The sequence below is a fragment of the Aotus nancymaae genome, unplaced genomic scaffold (genome assembly GCF_030222135.1).
Source record: "Aotus nancymaae isolate 86718 unplaced genomic scaffold, 86718_ANA_hifiasm-v0.15.2.pri h1tg000009l, whole genome shotgun sequence".
NCBI classification, from domain to species: Eukaryota; Metazoa; Chordata; class Mammalia; order Primates; family Aotidae; genus Aotus; species Aotus nancymaae.
This window is the reverse complement of record NW_026988420.1, coordinates 7,751,727-7,776,245: the sequence shown is the minus strand read 5'-3', so window position 1 is coordinate 7,776,245 and position 24,519 is coordinate 7,751,727. Positions and strand designations below refer to the sequence as shown.

The window sequence follows — 24,519 nt, the reverse complement described above, 5'->3', positions numbered from 1 at the left end:
GACTTGTTTTTCTCTGCTCTCATGCCACCGTGACAGTAACCAACAAAGAAGGCTCCTGTTGCCAAACATGTGGAGAGGTTTTCCCCACCAACAAGCAGGCAATCATTTCTGCAGATGACATAAGCTGAATGTCCTCTAATTCAATTCTCACACTCTATCAGCAGATAACATCAGATTCCACAGCTAAAGGGCTCAGTCCCATGAGACTGCTTCCCTACGTCAGTCCTAAGTCAGAAACTCCAGAACTTCTGACCAACTAGCTTCAAATTGGGGTTCCCAGGACTTCCTTTTTGGGTTAAATTGAATTGCTAGAGTGGCTTGAAGTACCCAGAGAAACACACTTACCAGCTTACTATGAATGAAATTACAAAAGGTACAGAAGAGAGGCATAATGCCAAGTGTGGGAGAGGTAGCATGAAGATTCCATGCCCTCCAAGGGCACACCACCCTCCAGGAAACTCTATGTATTCAGCCATCTGGAAGCTCTCCACACTCAGTCCCTTTGGGTCTTTATGAAAGCTTCATTACCTAGGCATCACTGATTAAATAAATCACTGGCCATTGGTGACTGACAACCTTCAGTCCTTCTCTCTTCCCCAGAGTTTGCAGAGTAAGCCAGGAGATTTCTTGTTTTTTCTGGTGATCAGTCCCATCCTGAAGCTGCCTAGGGACTTCCAGCCATCAATCATTAGCAGACAAAGATACATCACTTTGGAAATTCTAAAAATGTTAATAATTGTACACCAAGAAATGAGTAAAAGACCAAACAGATTTTATGTCTGCAGATTGATTTCTGTGGTTACAGCTACTAATAGTCAAGTGCATTCCAAAAATATTATATTGAAAACTCCTGAAATAAACAAGTCATAAGTTTTAATGTGCCAATCTGAGAAGTGCAATGAAACCTTGAGCTATCCCCCTCTATCCAGCCCAGGATGTGAATCGTCCTGCAGTGCATCCACACTGCATATGCTACCCACCCACTAGTCATCAACTGGGTCCCCTCCTGCACCCAGCCATCAACATCATTAAGGCCTGAAGATCTAGGATCACTCAAAGCTGGTGATCTTCTTTTCTGACTTAGAGTCAGGGGGTGAATAGTGGCCTAACACTGCATTACAAGGACTACGTTACTCACCTCACTTCACCTCATTACATAGGCATTGTATCACTTCACGTCATCACAAGAAAAATGGTGAGAACTATACAATATATTTTAAGATACCACATTCAAATAATTTGTATTATGGCATATTATTATAATTTTATATTTTATTATTATTGCTGTTAATTTTTTACTGTACCTAATTCATAAATTAAACTTTATCATAGACACGTATATATAGGAAAAAACAGTGTGTGATTCAGTACTATTTGTGGTTTCAGGCATTCACTGGGGGTCTTGGAATGTATCTCCCACAGTTCAGGGGGAGCTACTGCACTTATTCTGTTGAACACAACACAGCCTCTATAGCTCTTCAGTTAAAACTGTTCAGTTTAGGATAAAACAACCTGTCACCAGAAGCCAGCAAAACACAGGAATCAGGCCAGAAACAGGGATCCTTGCAAAGACTTTCCAGCCGCCAGTGGAGAACAGCTCAAAGAGATCAATGTGTAACTCTGGCTAATACTCTTTGGGGAAGGTGCTGCGTGATCTACTTAGTTGTAGCTTTGTGCTCTGCCCTATGTTTAACAAGGCCCAAATTAACCTGCCATTTTACCTCCCACAGAAAGAACCACTGAAGGGTCACTCCTTCAATAGCTTATTCACTCAGAACCACACCTCACATTCAGAAAGAAGCTTAAGAAACACTGGGGAGGTGTGGCAGGCTGCCAGGCAGTATTACTTGATGTGAAAAATATACAGAAAAAAACTATCAATGCCCTCTTGCTACCAGAATGTGTCAATGCTTGCCCCTCTTCCCAGTAGGAGAAAAATAATCTTTTCAACTCATATAAATCAAAACAGTGTGACTCCCTTGCCATCCCTCATGACAAAGAATCTAGTTGTAAGTGAGTCATGTCATCATAATACACACTGTTGTCAAACTCATGCCTGAAAGGAAGAGGATCAGTGAGGACCATAAGTATTTACCTATAGCATTCACTGTCTGGTCTTATTTCCAGCTGAAGGTCAAGTGTGAAAGACTTTGTGATTCCAGTTTTATAAAGTACAACCTTTTGAGCTTGTCCCCTTCCATTGCTAGAGAGTCTATCTGGAACCACCTCATAGAGCAAGATGCTCCAGTTTGTGCTGGGTGGTACTGCACGGTGTCATTTTCCTCAACCCTTTTCATTATGTGGCAAATATCTATACAAAGCATGCTTCCTAAGTATGTAAAGCATATGTCATCAGATCTTACAATGATAAAAAACAAAAGCAAAAGCAAGGACAAAGAGCATCTTAAATGGCTACATTCAATTACAATGGAACTTTAATTTTTTAACTTCAAAAAGATACCCACTGTATTATTCCAACTATATGACTCTTCTGAAAAAACTAAAACTATGCAGACAGAGTAAAGATCAGTGGTTGCCAGGAGTTGCTACAGAGACAGGGAGAGATGAACAGGCATAGTATAGAGAATTTTTAGGGCAGTGAAACTGTTCTGTTGATAATATTACAATAACAGATACATGTCATTATACATTTGTTCAAATTCACAGAATGTACAGCATCAAGAGTGAAGCCTGATGTAAACTATGCACTTTGAGTGATTATAATGTGTCAATGTGGGTCCGTCAGTTGTAACAAATGTACCACTCTGGTGGAAAACACTAATAATGGGGGAGGCTACATGTGTGGGAGGCATGTAACACATGAGAAATCTCTGTACCTCCCTCTCAATTTTGCTGTGAACCTAAAACTGCTCTAAGAAATAAAGTTATTGATTTATAAAAGATATTCATGGCTGGGCATGGTGGCTCACACCTGTAATCCCAGCACTTTGGGAGGCCAAGGTGGGTGGATCACCTGAGGTCAGGAGTTTGAGACCAGACTGACCAACACGGTGAAAACTTATCTCTACTAAAAATACAAAAATTAGCTGGGTGTGGTGACAGGTGCCTGTAATCCAGCTACTCGAGAGGCTGAGGCAGGAGAATCATTTGAACTCAGGAGGCAAAGGTTGCAGTGAGCTGAGATTGTGCCACTGCACTCCAGCCTGGGCAACAGAGTGAGATTCTGTCTCAAATTAAAATAAATAAATAAAATAAAATAAGAAAAAAAGCTATTTACTGTCTATGCATCCCAGGATCTCCAGAACAAAAAATAAAACACAAGATATTCACTGAACCCGTTATTGTGATATAGTTAAGCAATATACAGTGACCCTAAAGATTAGAGATTACTGAAGATCAAAAGTAACAGCATGTGGGCATTATTTCTCAAACTGAAGTATATAAAACAAATTAATTGCATGCTTAGCAAGAAAATATTGATAAAATGATTGAATATTTTATCTTAATGATTCTAAACAGGGATTTAGAACAATATGAAAACTAGATTATTCATGTAATCAAAATAAAAGACAATTTTTATTCCAATTTTAACTCAGAAATTATTATGCATATTTAATTTAACGATTTTACTGAAAGGTTAATGAGATAAGGACAGATAATAATTACCTAATGCTGCTATGGTAACTTACATACAAATAGCTGTTAGTCACTAAATGTCAAAAAAGTAACCAGCATTGCAACTTAACATGGATCATATGACAGAAACTAGTACCAAGTTACCTTATCTTATAATATTATTTGTTATTAAAATGAAATTTTTAAACAACACCAAAAATTAAGTTGGGGCTGTAACTGTTGTGCAGGAAAAAATTCATATAGCAGGCAAGAGACTGCCAGCCTCGAAAAGGCCTGCATGCAAAGCTGGCCCTTGGCTGGCATTTAGGAAATGACAATTGGGAGGGTTTCCACCATTCCCTGAGAAGAGTGGCTCACTATGTCTAAAGTGTTTATAGAATGTGTGGTTACTCTGAACAGCTGCTTTCCTTCTGGGAGTCTGGAACTGGGTACATGTGAGGGAGAGCAACCTCCATTAAAAAACTTGGGTACTTAGTCTCCAATGAGACTCTGATACTGGTAGACATCACTGCTCATGTGTTGTGAAGACATGAGGCTGGGAGAATTAAGTAGATCCCTAGAACTACATAGGAGAGAACTCCTGGAGGCTTGTGCCTGGTTTCCTCCAGATTTGACCACATGCACCTTTCCCCTCTACTAATTTTGCTTGTACCCTTTCATTGTAATAAATTACAGATCTGAGTATGATTATTTGCTGAGTCCTGTGAACCACCAAACCTGGGGGTGGTCTTGGGAACCCTTGAGACAAATGCATCATATGAGATTTTTATTAAGTTGATATGATATATGTGGCTGTAATCATATGGTTATTTCACAGAATAACATTCCCTAATCTGTTTTTCTTTTCTTTTTTTCTTTATGCTCAACTTGGAGATTCTTGTATTTCCATATCTATCATCTAATTGAATAAAGTCATAAAAGGAATAAATAAAACAGTGATGTCAGAAACTAATGTGAAATAAGCAGCAATCCTATTTTAACCAGAATAAAAAATAGAGTCTTGATGAATCATGAAATGTTCTACAATATAAATATTTCTAGGAAAAAAAATGAAAAGGTGGTCAATTTTCTGCAACTCAACTGGGCTTAATTCCATTTTATAATAGTTGTGCAGGCACAGTTATTATTTTATAATAATTGTGTAAGAATCTGTAACACAACTTGTGCTTCTCATGAAGAAATTGTTTTTCCGTCTTCTGTGCTCAGTAGCTATCTTCAAAAAATAATCTGCTATTTGTATGGGTGCATGCTGGTTCAGTTTTACAGTTCTTATTGCCATTTATTTATGGTACCACAAAGGGATTGCTGAGTTCCTGGTTCTAAAGATGGTTACTTTCTTAGTGACACAAATCAATATGTAATACAGTTCACCCTCAAACAGCAAGGGTTTGAACTGCAGGGGTTCACTTATTGCAGATTTTCTTCTGCCTCTGCAACCCAGAGACAGCAAGGGCTACCTCTCCTCTTCATCCTCAGCCTAATCAACCTGAGGATGATGAAGATGAAGACCTTTGTCAGGATCTACTTATGCTTTATGAAAAGTCAACATATTTTTTCTGATAATTTTCTTTCTAACGGCTTCATTTCTCTAGCTTACTTTATTGTAAGGACACAGTATATAACAATGCAGCCTAACAAAATAGCTGATCAACTGTTTATGTTATCAGGAAGGCTTCTGGCCAATGATGGGCTATCAGTAGCTAAATTGGGGGAATCCAAAGTTATATTCAGATTTTCAACTGCACAGGGATCAGAGTCCCTAACCCCCACATTATTCATGGTCAACTGTAATTATTTGTTTTACTAAATACAATCTATTATAAATTACTTATTTACTAAATACAAACAATTTATTATAAAAATAAAATAGAAGAGCCATTTGTATAATGAGTCCAATTTGTTATAATGTGACTGTAGAGGAAACATACAACATTCTAATATAAAAATCTTTTTCTTATTTATGAAAAAATATTAGATAGGATTTTAGGGATCATAATTAAGTCAATGATATTTTTCAGACAATAATGTTTGAGATTATAAATTAGCTACAACTACCTTCTTAAATATATCATAATTCCAAGTTAATGAAGTTAAATTTTAAAAATTAATTTACATGTATGTATATACATATATTCACATGCAATTTACACATATTTTTAAACTGGTCTTTTTAGATAAAAACTACTTTAATCTTATATCTTACCTTTTTATTTTTATTAAGAATAGGACCACCAAGAAAAATGAAAAATTCACTATCAGAAGTCTTACCTAGGTTGCGATTTGCAAGTATATCCTTTTTACGTTCCATAATTTGCTGTAGAATTCTATGTATACAAAAGTAATAAATCAAATTGTGATTTTAGTAGATAAATAAAACATATTTACCAAACAAATTCCATTTTAGGCAATATCAGAGCTAATATCAGAATTTTAATATCCCACACACTTTAAATATTTAAAACAATTATTAAGATTCTAATTAAAAAAATAAAGGTGAAGTACTCATAAATGGAGGAAGCATAGCTCAGTAAATTAACTATAGTCAGCTGGACATCATGCAAAGTGTCTTGCACTCAGGATAAGTCCTTGCTCTGTAATCAAGAGGTATTTTGTTTTCAGACCAGTTGCTTTTCTTAGGCTCCATGATTTCTTCTAAAAAATGAAGATTTTGTTACCTTACTTCACTAGGTTGTCAGGAAGATGTAATGAGATTAAATGTTTAAAAGTTCAGAGAAACAGTAAAGCACTGAAATAATTTACTCTTGAACTTTATTGCTGAAACTATTTTAGAATCCCAAATAAAGTTTGATGTGTGTTTTTCTAATATTCAAATGTTTCAGTTTTTGGAAAATGTTATTAAGTGCTAATTTTGGTTATTAGCTGTATTCACTGTGGCTTGTAATTCAGGGCATTTAATTAATTCATAATTATAACTAAATTTATATATATATGTGTATGTATATATACATATAATTAAAACAGATTACCTAGTTGTCCCCCAACACTGAGCTCATCAATCACACCAAGGGCAGAAAACTAATAGATGTCAAAACCTGGCTTGCACTACTATCACCCCTTCTTTACCTCCTCAAACTCTGAGCCAGCAGATCTGTGCTAGGATGCTGGATCTCCATGGTCCTCTCCAACTAACATACAAGACAAAACCCCACTTTTATTGATTTTCAGTTCCATGATCTCCTTCATGGAACTGAAAGTTTTTCAAGTACATTTCCAAAACATGTACTAACAACATGTAACATCCCATTATTACTCAGCTCTGCTTTCATTTCATAGATCACCAAACATCAATAGTTTTATAGTGATAATCACAATTTCAATACTGTGTCTCTCCTGTTTTGGTTTGACTCACACTGCTTCTTTGTAGCTAGTCAAAAAATAGTCAAACGACCTTTCAGAGACTATGCAAAATGTGGAATGCTTTAAGAATTTTCATGCTGTCCCTGGGCAGCAGCCATGCTTATCTGCTCTGTATTGATGCAATTTTAAAATACGTGCTGCTGAAATAAGTACCAAGCCCTGTTTGATACATGGATACTCATGAGTCATGGATTAGGCTTAGCTCTGTTAAATCCAACCCACTTACTTTAGATTCAGATAATTGTATTGAATGGCTTCCTGTGAGGTAGAATTTTAAAATATATTTAAAACTTAAGGAAGAGATGCAAGTAGCCTGGGAGATTTTCATTATTATAGAGACACATTACTTGTGGGGCCAACTGCTAGTTGGTTCCCACTACTCTGTGGAAAGATAAGATGGAACCTTCTGCTATCTAACCAAAGCTGCTGCACACAATGTAAAAAAGCCTTAAGGTACAGATCTGATAGCAAAAGGGAAAGGGAACTCTGTTCTCTTTCTGCAAAATTATTTTAACATCCCTGACTGTTGAGAACAACCCCACTAATATTTATTAGAGAAAAGACAAACGAGGGTCTCAAAGAACAACTTACCATGAAGGCCTATGCTAAGTCCAGATAACAGGTGGGCTCCAAGTAAGGTTTTTAGTGTAGGGGGAGCATCAATTTACTCAATATTTGTGTGGGTAAAGCTAGGAGGCCTAGCTGCCAGAGGAGGGTGCTGGGAACAATGGCTGATCATAAGTACATAAACTAATAAACACCATAGCTTTGAGCACTATGCATGAATCACCATGAAAACTGAGGAGTCTGAATCAATGCAGGCATCCTGGTGGCAAAGGTCAATCATTATCAGATTGCAGGATGAGTTACAATGGCCACAATACAGCAAGTAAATCCATGGAAACAACAGCATGATTACAGCGGCCTTTTCCCCCTTCTCACTTGTAAAGAAAGATTGCCTTCCTTGGACTTAGGAAACCCCTTAGCTCCTTGGAAAATTCAAAGAATGAAGACACAGGAGATAGCCCCGGGGGACAATACAAGATTTTCTGCTAAACGGAACATTTCAAGACCTAATAATTAATTTAAAAAGGCAGGCAAGGCATGGTGGCTAACACTTTGAGAGCCCAAAGCAGGAGGATTACTTGAGCTCAGGAGTTCAAGATCAGCCTGGGCAACATAGTGAGACCTTGTCTCTACCAAAAAAAAAAAAAAAAAAAAAAGGAAAAGAAAAGAAGTCAAAGATGTGGCTCTGTTTTTATCCAATGCATGGGGATTATACTTAGAATAAAATGAAAAACTTTGAGATCCTTAAGGATAAAAGTCTTAAAAGTCCTGAAAAAAATCTTACTCTCTACTTCCAACTAATCTAGCCTTCTGCTTGATTTCTGGATAAAAAGTAGTCTAACTCATTGCTATTTCAATCTATCTGAACCAAACTATGAACTCTCACCTAATGTATAAGATGTAATAATTGCAATTATTTTAAACTTCAATTTAGTATTAACTGGCCTTTTAATATAAACACTTACTTTGTTGAACCATGAGAAATGGCATAATCTTCTGCATGTTTCCCAAAAGTATCTTCAGCAAAGAGCTTAACATTATGCTTAAGTAGGATTTTGACCATATCTGGTGTGCCATGCTTTGCAGCAACCATGAGGACTGTTCTGAAATAACAAAGAAATAACCACTCAAGAACTTTAATAAAGACAACATTTTTAAACAGCTAGTTCAATACAATTTACCAATATAATATCTGTCCTGTCAGTGTAGCTGTAATAATCATTTACATGGACTAGTTTATGTCAATAAGCCCATCCTGGGTGCTCAAGTGTTCATCTTTGTAAATTATCACCAAGGCTAAAAGAAAGAGACAACAAGAAAGCCTCTTGTCCCATTGGGGTATGACATAATACAAGTTGCTAACATATAGTCCTTTGATGGCTAAGAAACTGTGCTGAGGTCACTTATCTAAAGTAGGCAAAGATTTAAATAAAGATTTCCACATTGCTTTTCCAGTGTGATACACTGTAATTTAAATCAGCTAGGGGTCAGAGAAGAGCTATCTGCAGGCTGAAAACAACAACAACAACAATAATGGCAATACTAGTAGTCATAAACTAAAAGTCCATACTTCAAAAATTAATAAAACTGGCCGTGTACAGTGGCTTATGCCTGTAAACCCAACACTTTGGGAAGCCAAGGTGGGTGGATCACGAGGTCAAGAGATTGAGACCATCCTTGCCAACATGGTGAAACCCCATCTCTACTAAAAATACAAAAATTGGCTGGGCATGGTGGCCCACACCTGCATTCCCAGCTACCTGGGAGGCTAAGGCAGGAGAATCGCTTAAACCCAGGAGGTGGAGGTTGCAGTGAGCCGAGACTGCACCACTGTACTCCAGCCTGGCAACAGAGTGAGATTCTCTCTCTCAAAAAAAAAAATAAATAAATAAAATAATAATAATAATAATAATAATATAATCAATACAAAATCATTTAGCCAATATAAGATTACAGGACCAAAAACATAAGATTATAAATAACAAACACTCTATAAGAGAAGATGAATTCTACTACATACTGTTCTCTATGTTGCTCAATCCAAATATTTGCTTTTCTACCTGACTGTGTTGATATTTTTAACTATTTGCCAATAATTATGTTAATCTTCTTATTAATACATCTGACTTGAGTGACTGTTAACACTCTAGAACACTGAGGTTTTTATTAAAAAAAAAAAGGAGAAGAAGAATTACTGTACCGTCCACTGTTGTCAACCACATTTATATTTGCATGGTTTTTTAACAAACATATCATCGCTTTCTGAATCTTCCAATGTATAGCATTAAAAAGTGGTGTCATCCCTTCCTATAAAAGAGCAGAAAAAAATAATAATTCACAAAATTACGTTTAACTGAACTGAAAGTCTTCTCTAAGACGCTTTGGACTTCAACATACAACATAGAAAAGAAGTAAATGAAAAGCAGCCCCTTCCTTCTCACTCCTCTGTGCTTTCTGATGTGCTGTTCTTTGTCTTGCAAACACCCTTCCTCTGCCTCCTGCATTAATGGTGGTTATCACCAAAACTCACTTTGAACATTTTAACCAGTCCCAAGAATCCTTGCCTTTATCATAGCACTTAGCATGGCATATTATAATCATTTTGTTGCTTCCCACTGAAATCAAGAGCTTCTTGAGAGCAAGGCCTGTGTCTTTTGTCTCTGTAGCCCCAAAACCTAAGACATAGTAGCAAATACTTTAAGTTTTTTATATAAATTAATGATTTAAGTTATTATCTCTAAAGCAGTGTTTCTTAAACTATATTCCAAAGAATATTTGCTTTACCAGAAGCATTAAACCCCAAGAGAAAGACTCCATGACCATCTGCACTTGAGAAGTATTACAAAACTGTATTTTATGTCCAATAATTAAGAAATCTCTTGAATTTTACCTAATCCCCATTTGACAATACTTTTTATGGCAAACATTAACATTTGAGTAATAAACAGTTTCAGAGATACAGTTGCCAGAGCTTCCCAATACAGGCGGAGGTTTCCTCTGGGTGGTACAAACTTGCTTGATCCATTTCTATCATGGTGTCAGGATCCCAGATGCCAATGTCAGGTACTCCTGCTCCAAATGGGTCAATAAGAAAATGAGCTCTGAATTAAGAGAGATTGGCATCAAATGCACTTATTTTCCTTATTATTAAATAGCCTATTTTTTTCCCTAATACAAGAGAATAGATTATTAGCTTAAGTGTTAGAAAGCTCAGTATGTTCTGTATAAGAAGGATAAGTTTAAAAAGCTTAAAAATAATTATTTAAAGCTCAGTAAGAAATTCTATTCTCCTTTGGGAGGCCGAGGCGGGTGGATCATGAGGTCAAGAGATCAAGACCATCCTGGCCGACATGGTGAAACCCTGTCTTTACTAAAAATACAAAAAATTAGCTGGATGTGGTGGCACATGCCTGTAATCCCAGCTACTTGGGAGGCTGAGACAGAAGAATCACTTGAACCCAGAAGGTGGAGGTTGTGGTGAGCTGAGAATGCGCCATTGCAATCCAGCCTAGGCAACAAGAATGAAACTCTGCCTCAAAAAAAATAAAAATAAAAAATAGAAATTCTATTCTCAATTATAATGGGAATCCTGGGACCCCAATGCAATTCTATTTTTAAAATCCATGTTTATTGGTTTCCATTTAAATGGCTACTTAAAATTATTTTTTATTTTAGGCAAAATATAAATCAGAAATAAAAATACAATGGCTTATCAGTAGAAGTTCTCATACTGATCCATATGGATTATTTCTATCATAATAAAAGCCAATAAGTCACTTGCATTTTTTAAGGAAGATTGCTGAGGAGAAAGATGTAATGTCTGTAATATTCATAAACTATCCAACTACAGCCAGGAATAACCTAAAACGGTTTCCAGGCATTCTTATGGGCTGATGATTATTTGTGGTATATATAAAGAAAAAGAGTTTTAAAAATTCTAAATTCTAAAATTCAACCCCATAACTGACAGATTTATATAATCTATAGACTACCTATTATAAGCAAATACATGCTGACTTAAAAACCTTGACATCTTTATCAAAATATACTACTGCATAGGAGTTGTAAACTCAAATATTAACAAGGACTCAGGAAGGTTACCTATGTAAGGGAAGAACTGAGGTGGGCACAGTCACTGACTGGAGACTACATGCCTTCTATAAAGGGGCAACCTCTGCACAGCAGACCAAACATGATAGAAACTCAGGGGACACCAGATTTGACTTTTTAAAACAAGCCTGAAGTCCAGATATCTGCACGAGTCTTCTAAATTTTACATATTGACTCAATTTATAGAGACAAACAAACAAATCTGTGCACCACATTAGAATATAGCCCTTGTGTTTTTATATTTGATATGAATGTGTTAGTAAATGGTTGTGTATAATTTAAGTATTTGCATGTAAAACATTTTATTTATCTAGTATCATATGTTGCCAGGGTCCCTCCTCCCACAGACCCCAGCTGCACTACAGATGAATAAATGCAATCAGATACAAATTTCCAGTGAATGAGTGAGCTAAGGAGTCATGAGCCACTCACAGAGAGAGATCACAGCTACATGACCCTGACTAGTTCACCCTCTCCCCATTTATTCAGTACAGGTTTAATAACAGAGGCTCTAAGTTAACACTACGAGTTAAGTTCTAAGTACAGAAAGATTAAAGGCCAGGTTCTGAGCCCAAAGCAAACACCATTAGAGGGTAATCTCCCTGGTCAACTTCCCCCCAAGAGGGCCATTTGGCTCAAAGTTTAGTTTTAAGACCACATAAGTAAACAAGTTATTCAGATAAACTCCCCCGCATAGCCTAGCCATTTGTTTTTCTTATTAACTAACAGTAAAGGGGATTTAGGCTGCCTTCATCTGAAACATCTACTAAAAGTATACAAACTTCTTGGCCCTCCAAGAAGGTTTGTGACTATATTCTATAACTTTCTCTAATATTTTTTCCTTAATATTTTTGCCACTGCCCTGAGTGAATTCCCACAATATGTTTTACCAAAGAACCAGGCCCTCATAAATAATAAAAATTGCTAAAAAGACTCATTAATACCTGCTTCCAGAATTTTTCCAACATTTATTCATTCAAAATCTATTTGTATAAAATTTTCCCAGATTGTTAACCCAATGGATAATTTATTCATAGGACTGCTAAAACTAAATTATTAAAAGAATTCCTATCTGTATTCTTATTAACTTTATGAATTTCAGTGTTTAAAACTGACATCCTGATTATGCTAAAGCTCTATACATTTAACAGATATACTGAGATAGTTCATCATACATCTTCAACTGAAAAAAAAATGTTTAGGATTTGCTACTATTCTAATTGAGAAAACCCAACTTGTAATGAACATATGTTGACACATAATCACCTGCATGGTGACAAAGGGACACGAAATCATGAAAGGGTCAGCCTCTACTTATTGAAAGATTACCCATGAGCAAATTTCTAAAGACTCTCTGAATGGCAGTGAATGATTAATGGTAGGATTTCAAAAGTGTATCTGAACCTTGAGGTTTTTTGTTTGTTTGTTGCTGTTATTATTGTTAGAGACAAGAGTCTCACTATGTTGCTCAAGCTAGACTCAAACTATTATGCTCAAGCTTGGACTACAGGAACGTGCCATTGTGCTCAACTTCAAGAAAACATTTTTAAACACGTGCAGGCCTTATTAGATCTATTACATCAAAATCTTCAGTGGAAAGCCTACAATTTTAGACTTTTAACAAAATTTCCTCAGGTCACTATAATGCACAATTCTGACAATTAGTGCAGCAGACAATCACTTCAGTCTCATCTCTCACCCACACGGCTAATTCCCTTTATCAGTTGGAGATGTGGCCAAAAAGAGAAAAGAGTAAGAGATAGAGTCATTTATTAAAACTCCAGTTAATTTTCCTGGGTATGGGTATAACAGGGACAAGTAAACTCAAAACCCAACTTGATTTTGCTATTTATGAGCTCCTTATCTCCCACCTTCCCACCAAGACATTCTAGATTTGAGAGGAGACTTTAGACTGTCATCTAAGTGGCTGTTTCTGCCAGGATGGGTAATAAGTCAGTTAATAATTTATTCCACATTCTACAGAAGTGTTTCTCACTTTGTCACCATGTATTCACTGCCAATCTGGTTTCCTCACAGTCCTCCTAAAATTAATCTCTAGGCAAGTTTCAACTCACTCTCTTTTTCAAACAAAAAATTATTAGACCCAAAGCTAAAGAGCACCTTGTCTCAACACATAAACTGGAAGAACAACAAACTAAAAGAAACAAACAAACCTCTTCTTGGCATTTTTCCCTCATTACCTAATTTCCAAGTGACTTGAATATTTCTGATTGCTCTCCCTTTCCCTATCCATTTTTCCCTGTTAAGTCTTGCCATTGAGAGATAATACATCAGTTTTTTAGAAAATCAGCAGCAGCAGCAAGATGTCTATTTATTCCAAGTCGCTTTAGTTTTGTTTGAGTTTTAAGATAAAGCTTATTTCCAGGGCATATTTTCTTTCCTGTGTTGTTTTACACTAAACAGGTAAAAAATCATAACCCTGCATAGAAAAAAATTGAAAAGGTTTTACCTTTAACAAATTCAGAAGTATTTTCCAAAGGGCATTTTAAAAAGCTGTGCCCTTTAAGGCTTCTTTAAAAATATCCATATTTAAAATTAAGTCTTAGACAATTAAGTCAATTCAAAATAACTTAATTTGCATTTGTATTCAGGGAATGCTTGAGCTTCCAAATATGAAAAATTGACCCTTACCTATGGCAATGTCAAAAGAAATCTTTTGAAAAGAAAGTTGATTGATCTCTACCTGGTCCGATGCATCAATATCTACATGATAGGAAAGCAGTAGTTCTATCAGTGATGTTCTGTCCTGCCCCGCAGCATAAAAGAGAGGAGTGCGCTGGAATATATCCCGAAGATTTGGATTGGCGTTGTGCCTCAAAAGAAGACTGGCACAAGTATAATGCCCCCAAATCACAGCCTGTCCAAATTAGATCAAGAAATAAATTGTAAGTTCTAAGAATTCAAAATACACATTCCACGGGTTTCACCAACTAGTTATATTTAAATGAGATAAATTTACTTTAATTCTACATATGTAAATCAAATCCATGTCATGCTGAAAAAGTTGGCTACTATATACCAGCATCAAAGGCGTCCTGCGGTCCTTGTCACGGCTGTCAACCTCGCAATCTCTGTTTAGCAGAAGCATGACCACTTTCACATGGCCACGTTCACAGGCCCAATGTAGAGGAGTTCTATAAGAGTAAGAGGACTTTTTAGGAAATTGTAGTGCAATATCTCAAAACATACAAGCATTCAATTGTAAACATTTAATAGCATGCTTTTCCTCTGTTTTCAAAACAATTAATTTTTTTGAAGAAAGTACAATACTTATTGCTCACTACCTTGATGAAATCAGCAGCCTATTTGAATAGAAAAAGCTCAGTCTTTGGATTCAGTTCAACTAGGGCTTGAGTCCTAATTTAAACTCTGTCACCAACTATTGCTTTGCCTTTCTGTGCCTCAACTTCCTCATTAATCAAGTAAAGATGACAATAGTAACTATAACAATTGCGATGCTTAAATGAGAAACTAGGTAAAGTATTCAGAATAGTTCCTACAACAACAACTCAATAATTGTTAGATTTTTGTTTTGTGAGACAAGGTGTCACTCTTTTGCCCAGGCTGGAGGGCAATGGTGTAATCATATCTCACTGTAGCCTGGAACTCCTGGGCTCAAGTGATCCTCCATCCCCAGCCTCCTGAGTAGCTGGGACTACAGATGTGCACCAGCATGCCCAGCTATTCATTTAAAAATTTTGGCAGAATAAGACTCTCACTTTGTTGCCCAGGCTGGTCTCAAACTCCTGGCATCAAGTGATCCTCCCACCTCAGCCTCCCAAAGTTCTGGGATTACAGGTGTGAGCCACTGCATCCAGCCAGATATTATAATTATCACTATTAGTACTACTTAACAAAAACATTTTAATTAAGTAAAATGATACAATTATACCTACTTTGCAGGATGACTTAAAGAGTAGGTCACATTTTAAACACCTATGACATTGGAATGCCACTTATAATTCATGATTTATTACAACTATAATTGGTAGCATTTTAAAAATTATCATATTGATATATATTACAATCCATGATATATAACACAATCCATGAGACAGGGTACACTAAGTAGAATATGATATACTCAGCAGGTCTAGGGCAGTTCTAGGCATATAACTGGCACTTAAATACATTTTAGGTCTTAAAGGTACTATGGGGAAAGAGCCCTGAAATAACAATAATACATTTTTTAAACAAGTTAATTCTTTGATTTTCAAACAATGTGAAGCCAAAAAAACCTCATAATTTAAATGAAGATGTATAGCTCATGTTATTCAATACTTATTTTTACAAAATATATGCAAATAAGACCTCCCAATGGTTAATACTAGTATTTAAGACTGATAAACTTATGAAAGGGCAGTTAAATGTTATCTTCTGCTATTTTCTAACTTCAGAAATGCTTTTGTTTGAAAGGTGGGAGACAAAGTTTCAATGAGATTATGTCCTAATATTCCCATTTTAAATCTCTCAGCTTGTGCTGTAAGGGCAGGTAAACATGAAGTTTTTAAAAATGGAAGGGTCTTGAGAAATAGAACATGTTACATACAGGTACTCTGCTACATAACAGGTATTCAAGTTATGTTTGATGAATAAATGAAATAAAAGAATGGATAAATACAGTTGATGAGTTCAATATTTTTAAGTTAACTCCTATAAAGCAATATTTTTACAATAGTAATTATATTTGCTATTGTTAAAAATACAATTAAAATGAAATGATTAATCTATCATTGTTTGCATAAATTGAATGAAACTACATATAAGTAAAATATATGTACAAAATAAAATATATACCTAATAACATTTGGAAACACAGATAAAAACATTCCCTTTTTATTTCTGAAGAGGCTAAAAATTTAAAGAAGATAACAACACACACAATAATAATAATGTTAAAAAATAGAAAGTGAGAAATTATTTTTATCTGTGCCAGATTCATATTTCTCTCTTCCCAAAGATTATTCCATTAATAATAAACATTTACTCTAAGTTTTGTACATATTCAATGCAGCAATCACAGATAAGGAAAAGGATAAAAAAACTTTGCTTATAATGAAAATGATCAGAAACCACAACTTTGATGACACTTTGTAAATATTTTTTGGTAAAACAAGACCATAGTATGTTTGTGTGTATGTATAATCAAATTATTTTTTTTATCACTGGCTACAACAGAATACATCTTTGCATATCAACGTACTACTATATCTACTGTCACCTTCAATGGTCACATATTATTCCATCCTATGGATTCAACTGAATTTATTTATAGAATCCATTCTATGGACTCTTTATAAAATAAGTGCTGTGAAAAATAAAATGCATGTATCTCTATTTCCAAAGAGTATTTTAGTATAATGGAGTTGACGGGTAAAGGGCATACACTAAGATCACCTATGAATAACTATTATAGATATATCTCTAGTTATTTTCTTCTTCGTTATTTATATGGGAACAGGCTGAGGCTTCTGGCTTCTGCCTCAGCGCTTGTGGGGTCTCCAACCCACACTCCTTATACACTTAACTTTGTGAGTTAGATCACTCAAATTCTCCACCAACCGCTCCCGCCAGGGAATTATGAGGGATGGAAAGCAGTTGGAGAAGGTGTCTTTGATATTTTAAGTTAAAACAAGCAGAGTTGCGAAAGTGCCATCTTTAAGACTGATAAAACTGGAGATTTTTAGCACAGAAACCTGATTGTATGAGGTAAATATCAGAGGATTTAGAAGAGCATAGGACCAAGCTGCAGAGAGACAACGATTCTTAGCCTTAAAGACTGTCTAGACAAGATCTTTTTTTTTTTTTTTGAGACGGAGTTTCGCTCTTGTTACCCAGGCTGGAGTGCAATGGTGCGATCTCGGCTCACCGCAACCTCCGCCTCCTGGGTTCAGGCAATTCTCCTGCCTCAGCCTCCTGAGTAGCTGGGACTACAGGCACGCGCCACCATGCCCAGCTAATTTTTTGTATTTTTAGTAGAGACAGGGTTTCACCATGTTGACCAGGATGGTCTCGATCTCTTGACCTTGTGATCCACCCGCCTCGGCCTCCCAAAGTGCTGGGATTACAGGCGTGAGCCACCGCTGGGAGGGTGCCTGACGCCCTCCAAGGCCCGTCCCAGGGCCTGCGAGGAAGCCAGGCCTGAGAACTCCCTCCCATGCCGGGCTGAGCCCCGGCTACCTGTAGTGAAAGTCCTGGGCATTCAGATCTTCGCTCCTGAGTGCCAGGAAGCGCTCCACCTTAGCGACTTTGCCTTGAGCAGCCGCCTTGTGGATACCCTCCATGAACTCATCCTGGTCCCTGCGGTGCCGGAACTCATACCACTTATTCATCATGGTGGTGACTTCTCAGACCCCCAACCACTGGCTCCTGAGCCGGGGCAGCTCCCTGTCACCTCGTTACCGCCCCCACACCGCAGACCCAGCCCCCGCCCCCAACCCCCGATCCAACCCAAACCCCCGATCCAACTCCCAATCCGCGATCCCAAATCTGAGATCTAGCTCAGAATCCGCGATCCAGCTCGGTCCACCACAGTCTTTCAGCAGCGACACTCGCAGCCTCCGACCTCTCAGATCGAGGGAGCCTCGCAAAGCCGTCGGGCTCGCGCCTGCGCCGCGGGGGCCGTTGGGCGCGCGCCTGCGCCGCGGGGGCCGTCGGGCGCGCGCCTGCGCCGCGGGGGCCGTCGGGCTCCCGGAAGCAGCTCCCAGGCAGGCGGCGCGCGATGGCAGGTGCGGTTGCAGCTCTGGGCGACGCCGCTGGGCTCGCGGGTTCTCCTGGGCTCGCCGGGGCGGCCCCAGGAACGCAGGTGCAGGGTTGCAGGTGCAGGATCGCAGGTGCAGGAACGCAGGTGCAGGGTCGCAGGTGCAGGATCTCAGGTGCAGGAACGCAGGTGCAGGGTCGCAGGCGTGCCTCCCGCCCGGCCTGAGGAGGAGGGCCTGTCTGGCCCTGCCGCTCGGCCAGCATCTCCTCGGAAAGGAGATCAGGTGCGGGCACGGGCACTCCGCGGCCACCGGCGTGGCTTCGCGTTGGCCGGGCTTCAGCACTGAGGCTCTGGCCCTGGAGTCTGTGTGGTTAGTTTCAGGTCGTTGGCCTAGCCCCCACAGTGAGGGACGGCGGGCGCTGGGCGTTGAACAGGGGCTGGCATGGGGCTGAGGCTGGCTCCCGCTCTCCTGCAGCTGCGCAGTGGACGGCCCGAATGAGCTGCCAGGGGACGTCGGGCCCTGGTGTCCGCGTCACTGGGGGCTCAGGCAGTCTCAGAGGTCGCCATCTCTGCTGCCGAGTGCCCTGTGCAGGCGGCAGCTGCAGCTGAACCCACGGCAGAGGCTGGCCCCAGACGGCCTGAGAGTCGCCCAGTGCACTGCCTAGGGTCCATCTTCCTTGGCTCCGCCCAGAGCGCGGGGTCCGGGCGCTGGGCGCTGTGCAGCCTCAGGGATGGGGCTGAGCGCCGGTTCCCGCCCCCATGCAGCTGCGGAGCTGATCGCCTGAATTAGGCGCCCGGTTGCATCTGGCCCTGGGAGCCGCACTCCTGGTGCCTCAGGCAGGCTCCGGGTTGCCACCGCTCCGGCCCTACACCATTTGCAGGTTGAGCCCCCAGCACGGGCTGGCAGGGCTGGTTCCAGAGTGGTTGCTGAGTGAACAGCTCTCCCTTCCTAGGGTTCCCTCCTCTTTGACTCGCGTCCAGGGCGCCGGTCACGGGCGCTGGGTACCCTGCAGCCACTGAGATGGCCCTGGGTTTGCACTGTACAATTTGCAGTGTCATGAGAAAAGGTTTATGAGGAGGTTTTATTTTATTATTATTATTTTTGAGTCAGGGTCTTGCTCTGTCACCCAGGCTGGAGTGCAGTGATGCGATCATGGCTCACTGCAACTTCAATTTCCTGGACTCAAGTGCTCCTCCCACCTCAGCCTCTCAAGTAGCTGGGACCACAGGCGCGAGCCACCATACCTGGCTAAGTTGTTGTACTTTTCCTGTTGTTGGATGGTGTTTTGCCATGTTGCCCAGGCTGGTCTTGCGCTCCTGGGCTCAACTGATTCTCCTGCCTCAGCCTTCCATAGTGCTGGAATGACAGCAGTGAGCCACCACGCCCAGTCTTAGCTTAATATTTAAAATTTCCCTTTGGACTTCTGTTTATGGGGACAACCAACAGTGTCAGACATTGTTGGTTGATTATTCCTTGTTAAAGGGACCCTAATTTTTTCCCTCAGCGCAGGTTCTTTGATTCCATGGAAGGTATGCCCAAATCTAGAAGTGAACTGGCTTATGATCCAATTCTGGCCAATGATATTTAAATAAAAGTCTGTTGAGGGGTTTTGGGAAAGATTTTACTTCTTGATATAAGAGACAGGAGCTGAGAAGAAATGCTGTGCGTAACACTGCCACCTGCTTCCTCTTTTCCAAGGTGATGTGATGATGTGCTGCAACCATCTTGTGACTATGAGCGGGAGACAACAAGAATCACAGAGAAGCTGACTTAGGGCCTTGATGCCTTGGAACCAATGCTACTACTCACACAGAGATTCCTGTTAGAGAAAAATATTTTTATTTGTTTCAACTGTAGTTCATTGAGATTTATGGTTTATAGCTGAAAGCATGTCTAACTGATAAAGGATTTGGGTCCTAGAAGTGGAATACTACAGGAAACACACTTTGAGATAGATCAGAGTGGAGGTTGAGGACTTAACTCTCAGGTAGGAAACCTTTGGTATAGCAAAATATTTAAGCAACATTGTCCTGACATATCTTACAATGCAGACCACAGGTTGACTGAGGTTGTAGTGGCAGGGGAAATGAAAGGAAAAATTCAGGATGTTCCTGTGTGTTGGGTTATTTTAGTGGCTTTTAACAAAAACGTCCTATTATGAGAGGCAAACTTAAGTTAGATAGGTAAACTCTAATCAGAGAGGGAATACAGTATGACTGCGTAGAAAGATGCTTTCTAACTGTGACCTGCAGTCTAAATGTAAAGAATTCCATACTTTGTAGGGTTGGAGAAGGTGTCTTTGATATTTTAAGTTAAAACAAGCAGAGTTGCGAAAGTGGCATCTTTAAGACTGATAAAACTGGAGATTTTTAGCACAGAAACCTGATTGTATGAGGTAAATATCAGAGGATTTAGAAGAGCATAGGACCAAGCTGCAGAGAGACAACGATTCTTAGCCTTAAAGACTGTCTAGACAAGATCTTTTTTTTTTTTTTTTTTGAGACGGAGTTTTGCTCGTTACCCAGGCTGGAGTGCAATGGCGCGGTCTCGGCTCACCGCAACCTCCGCCTCCTGGGTTCAGGCAATTCTCCTGCCTCAGCCTCCTGAGTAGCTGGGATTACAGGCACGTGCCACCATGCCCAGCTAATTTTTTTGTATTTTTAGTAGAGACAGGGTTTCACCATGTTGACCAGGATGGTCTCAATCTCTTGACCTTGTGATCCACCCACCTCGGCCTCCCAAAGTGCTGGGATTACAGGCGTGAACCACCGCGCCCGGCTAGACAAGATCTTTAGCTGTGATTACTAATGCAAGGAATTGACCAGACACAAATGACAGAATCTACTAGGTTTTTGAGAGGACCTTTATTGCTGAAGATACTCAAAGCCTCATCAACAACTGCATATAACTATTGAACCCCAAAGGCAATCTCTAGGTATCTGACTTTGTACGAACATGCAGAAGTTGCTAACATTTGAGAACTTTGTCCTGAATGCTCACTTCAGAAACAGGCATTAAAAGTAATGATTAAGGAATGTCTTCCTAGAGGGAAGAACCAGAGGCTCTGGAAGAAAAGTAGGGAGATTTTTGTCAAGAATAGAGCTAGGAATTGTCAGATTGGCTAATCAAAGGCTTTCTCCATTGAGAGGGCAGGGCAGGCATTTGTCACTATGCCTTTCTAACAGGATGAGGTATATGCTAGCAAATACTGAAGATTTAGTCTTTTCCAACCGTTGTATATTAGCTGTGTTGGAAGCAGGAAATCTGATTTTTGGAGAAAATTTCCAGGCCTAAAAGAATTTATCTCTGCACCAAATGAAGAATATTGAACATTGCCTAGAGATACTAGATTAAATGTGAATGTAGTAGTTAGAGGAATGTCATAGTTTTCCTTCCTTGGGGAGAAGGGTGAGTACACCTAAAAACTGCATGTGTAGGAAGAAAGATGTGTGTGGATATTAGATTGCCGAAGGGCTGGACTGTGGCAGACACTATAAGTTGGCCACCTAAAAGCACTAGTTACTCAAATTTCTTCCATATTAACGATCCTAGTCATACACCTCCACACTCCCTGCTCTCCACCTGAGCACTTTTTGGACAGAATTCCCTTGATTCCAGTAACAGTGAACTTAATCATAAAACCTGGTGTGGGCATGTGATCCAAATCTAACCAATAATACAAAAGAAGATGCCTTCTAGAAGTTTCTGAAGGTAAATGGTCCCACTTTTGACACGTTAAGTTGCTAAACTTATAACAGCAATCGCATAAGTCTAAATTTATGTGAGATGGAATAAATCCTTGTTTATTTGTCACTATTTTTATTTCTTGTAGGCAAATATTTCTGTTACAATTATAAATTTGCATTTTTGTCATTATGTAAATCAGGGAGTTGCCAAATTATAGCGTGTGGGTCCAATCCAGTCCACTGCCTGTTTTTGTAAACAGATTTATTAGAATATAGCCACTCCCATTCATCTATATAGTTGATGGCTGCTTTCACACGTCCGCAGCAAGTTGAGTAGTTGCAACAGAAACCACATGGCCTGCAGAACCTAAACAAATTCCATCGGACCCATTATAGAAAAAATTTGCCAACACCTGCTCTAAAGAGTCATATGTGGAAATCAGTTTAAGTGGGATAAACTATTAGTTTTTTAAATAATATTTTAGTGCAGTCTTTCCCAAACTAGCCAAGCATATGAATCAGCTGTAGCCTTTGTCGTACTTATAAATTCTAAGGTCCTGACCTAAGTCTACTGAATCAAAATAGGCAGTGGAGAAACCTGGGAATCTGCATTATTAACAGTTTCCCCACAAGAATCTTTTGACCAGGCAAGTCTGAAAAATGCTGTTACAGATTGGTGTCATGAGAAGCTGCTTATCTGGTCCACCATTGAATTTATAACAAGCTCCTGCCTGTGGTTCACTGAAAGAGCCTCAATATGATCAGGATACGGAATAAGATTCCCTCAGATCACAAGAGGCTTGCTTATGAAATGAAATACAGTGAATTGGAAGATTTTGATGTAAAAAAAGTTGCATCAGCTCTGGAAATGAGAACCCTCTAATTAATTATTTGATCTTGGGCAAGTTTTTTTCTAGTACCTAAGATTCTCAACCGTAAAAACCTCAATAGGAGGGAATGTCACCAAGTTGCCTTTTGGGAAATATGAATGTCAGACTCAGAACTAGGAAGCACCTAAGGAAGAAAAACAGATATAGTTTATCTGTTTCTTGAAATTCTTATCTTCTTTTTTTTTTTTTTTTTTTTTTTTTGAGACAGAGTTTCGTTCTTGTTACCCAGGCTGGAGTGCAATGGCGCAGTCTCGGCTCACCGCAACCTCCGCCTTCTGGGTTCAGGCAATTCTTCTGCCTCAGCCTCCTGAGTAGCTGGGATTACAGGCATGCACCACCATGCCCAGCTAATTTTTTATATTTTTAGTAGAGACGGGGTTTCACCATGTTGGCCAGGATGGTCTCGATCTCTTGACCTCATGATCCACCCACCTTGGCCTCCCAAAGTGCTGGGATTACAGGCCTGAGCCACCGCGCCCAGCCCCGAAATTCTTATCTTCTTGATCAGGGTTCCTCAATCCTGGCTGAACATTAGACTCACCATAAAGCTTTGAAAACACTGGTGCTGTAGGTCTCACCCAAAGAGTCTGATTTCATTAACCGGGAGGAGAGCCTAGCCATTGGAATAAAAGCTTTCAGGTGATTCAGTGTGTTCAGTCAGATGGAGAATCTAGATGGTAATGGATTTTTTTTCTATTTCCTAGTCAAGGGTTATATATACATACTAGTTTCACCATTTGTGAAACACAATAAATAGGAGAAAGCAAGGTCAGTAGTTCTCAAACACTGGTGAGTCAGGAAGGCTGCAAAAAATTATGAGGAGACCCTGTTAAAAAATTAGCTCTGTAGGCTCCACCATTAGATTCTGCTATAGCAGCTCTAGGGCTGGGAAATCTATTTTTTAATTCCTCAGCTCCTCCTTACACTCAACTGGTTTAGGAACCATCAGGCCCAGTGATCTCTGACATTCCTTCCAACTTGTACAATGTGAGGTCTTGTGTTTAGTTATGTAAGAGTTAAGCCACAATTTTAAGAATATTTTATTTTATTTTATTTTTTAAAAACGTTGCAAATTCCTTTACTGTTATCTTCCCCAGCACCAGGAACATGTAGGGTCCGGTCTTTTTACTCCCTAACCCCTTTCCTGAAAAAGGTGCTACCTCCTTCCCAGACAGATGAGAGTGGGCAGGACTTCAGGCTGGATCCACCATTAGGCTCTCCCTCCCCCAGCCTGGAGCAAGGGAGGGCGGGGCGGTGATGGCTGGAGACGGATGGATGGGTGGTGGGCTGAGAAGAGGAAACTAGGAAGGGCTATTCCAGGCTCAGCCCTGCCCCTCCAGCTTTGCTTCTGGGTGTAGGGAAACAGGCATGACTGACCAGGGCGAGGGCTGTGCCCAAGTGGGCCACGGCCGCGCATCAGGTAGTCCAATAAACACCGTGGACTCCCAGCAAGGCTGCTGCCTGGTGTTTCGAGGCTGCTGTGGTCGCAGACACCCCACTGGCCTTGGCTCCCTGTCAACAAGCCGGGGGTGGGAGCAGGAGGGAGGAGCAGCCCCTGCCTTAGGAGCC

The 24,519-nt window shown here is 39.6% G+C and overlaps 1 protein-coding gene and 1 non-coding gene across 4 annotated transcripts in view; both read right to left on the bottom strand.

The window, feature by feature from the left end:
* Nucleotides 1-18,058, bottom strand: part of LOC105710360 (putative ankyrin repeat domain-containing protein 20A3) — an 80,215-nt gene extending 62,157 nt beyond the window's left edge. Inside the window, exons 1-6 of one of the 3 annotated variants that reach the window (XM_064373532.1) lie at nt 17,854-18,058; nt 14,693-14,807; nt 14,357-14,530; nt 9,743-9,849; nt 8,508-8,645; nt 5,866-5,921 (exon numbers count right to left, since the gene is read on the bottom strand). In XM_064373532.1, coding sequence (XP_064229602.1) covers nt 5,866-5,921; nt 8,508-8,645; nt 9,743-9,849; nt 14,357-14,530; nt 14,693-14,807; nt 17,854-18,008 — 745 coding nt within the window. In that variant the 5' untranslated portion in view covers nt 18,009-18,058. Of the gene's footprint in view, nt 1-5,865; nt 5,922-8,507; nt 8,646-9,742; nt 9,850-14,356; nt 14,531-14,692; nt 14,808-16,470; nt 17,706-17,853 lie in introns of those variants that run through there. The other 2 variants (XM_064373533.1, XM_064373534.1) reach the window with 2 other exon arrangements.
* On the bottom strand, nt 7,022-7,128 carry LOC135273884 (U6 spliceosomal RNA). Its single transcript, XR_010341672.1, has one exon. It is a non-coding gene; the product is annotated as a U6 spliceosomal RNA (small nuclear RNA).
* Nucleotides 18,059-24,519: the final 6,461 nt, after the last annotated feature.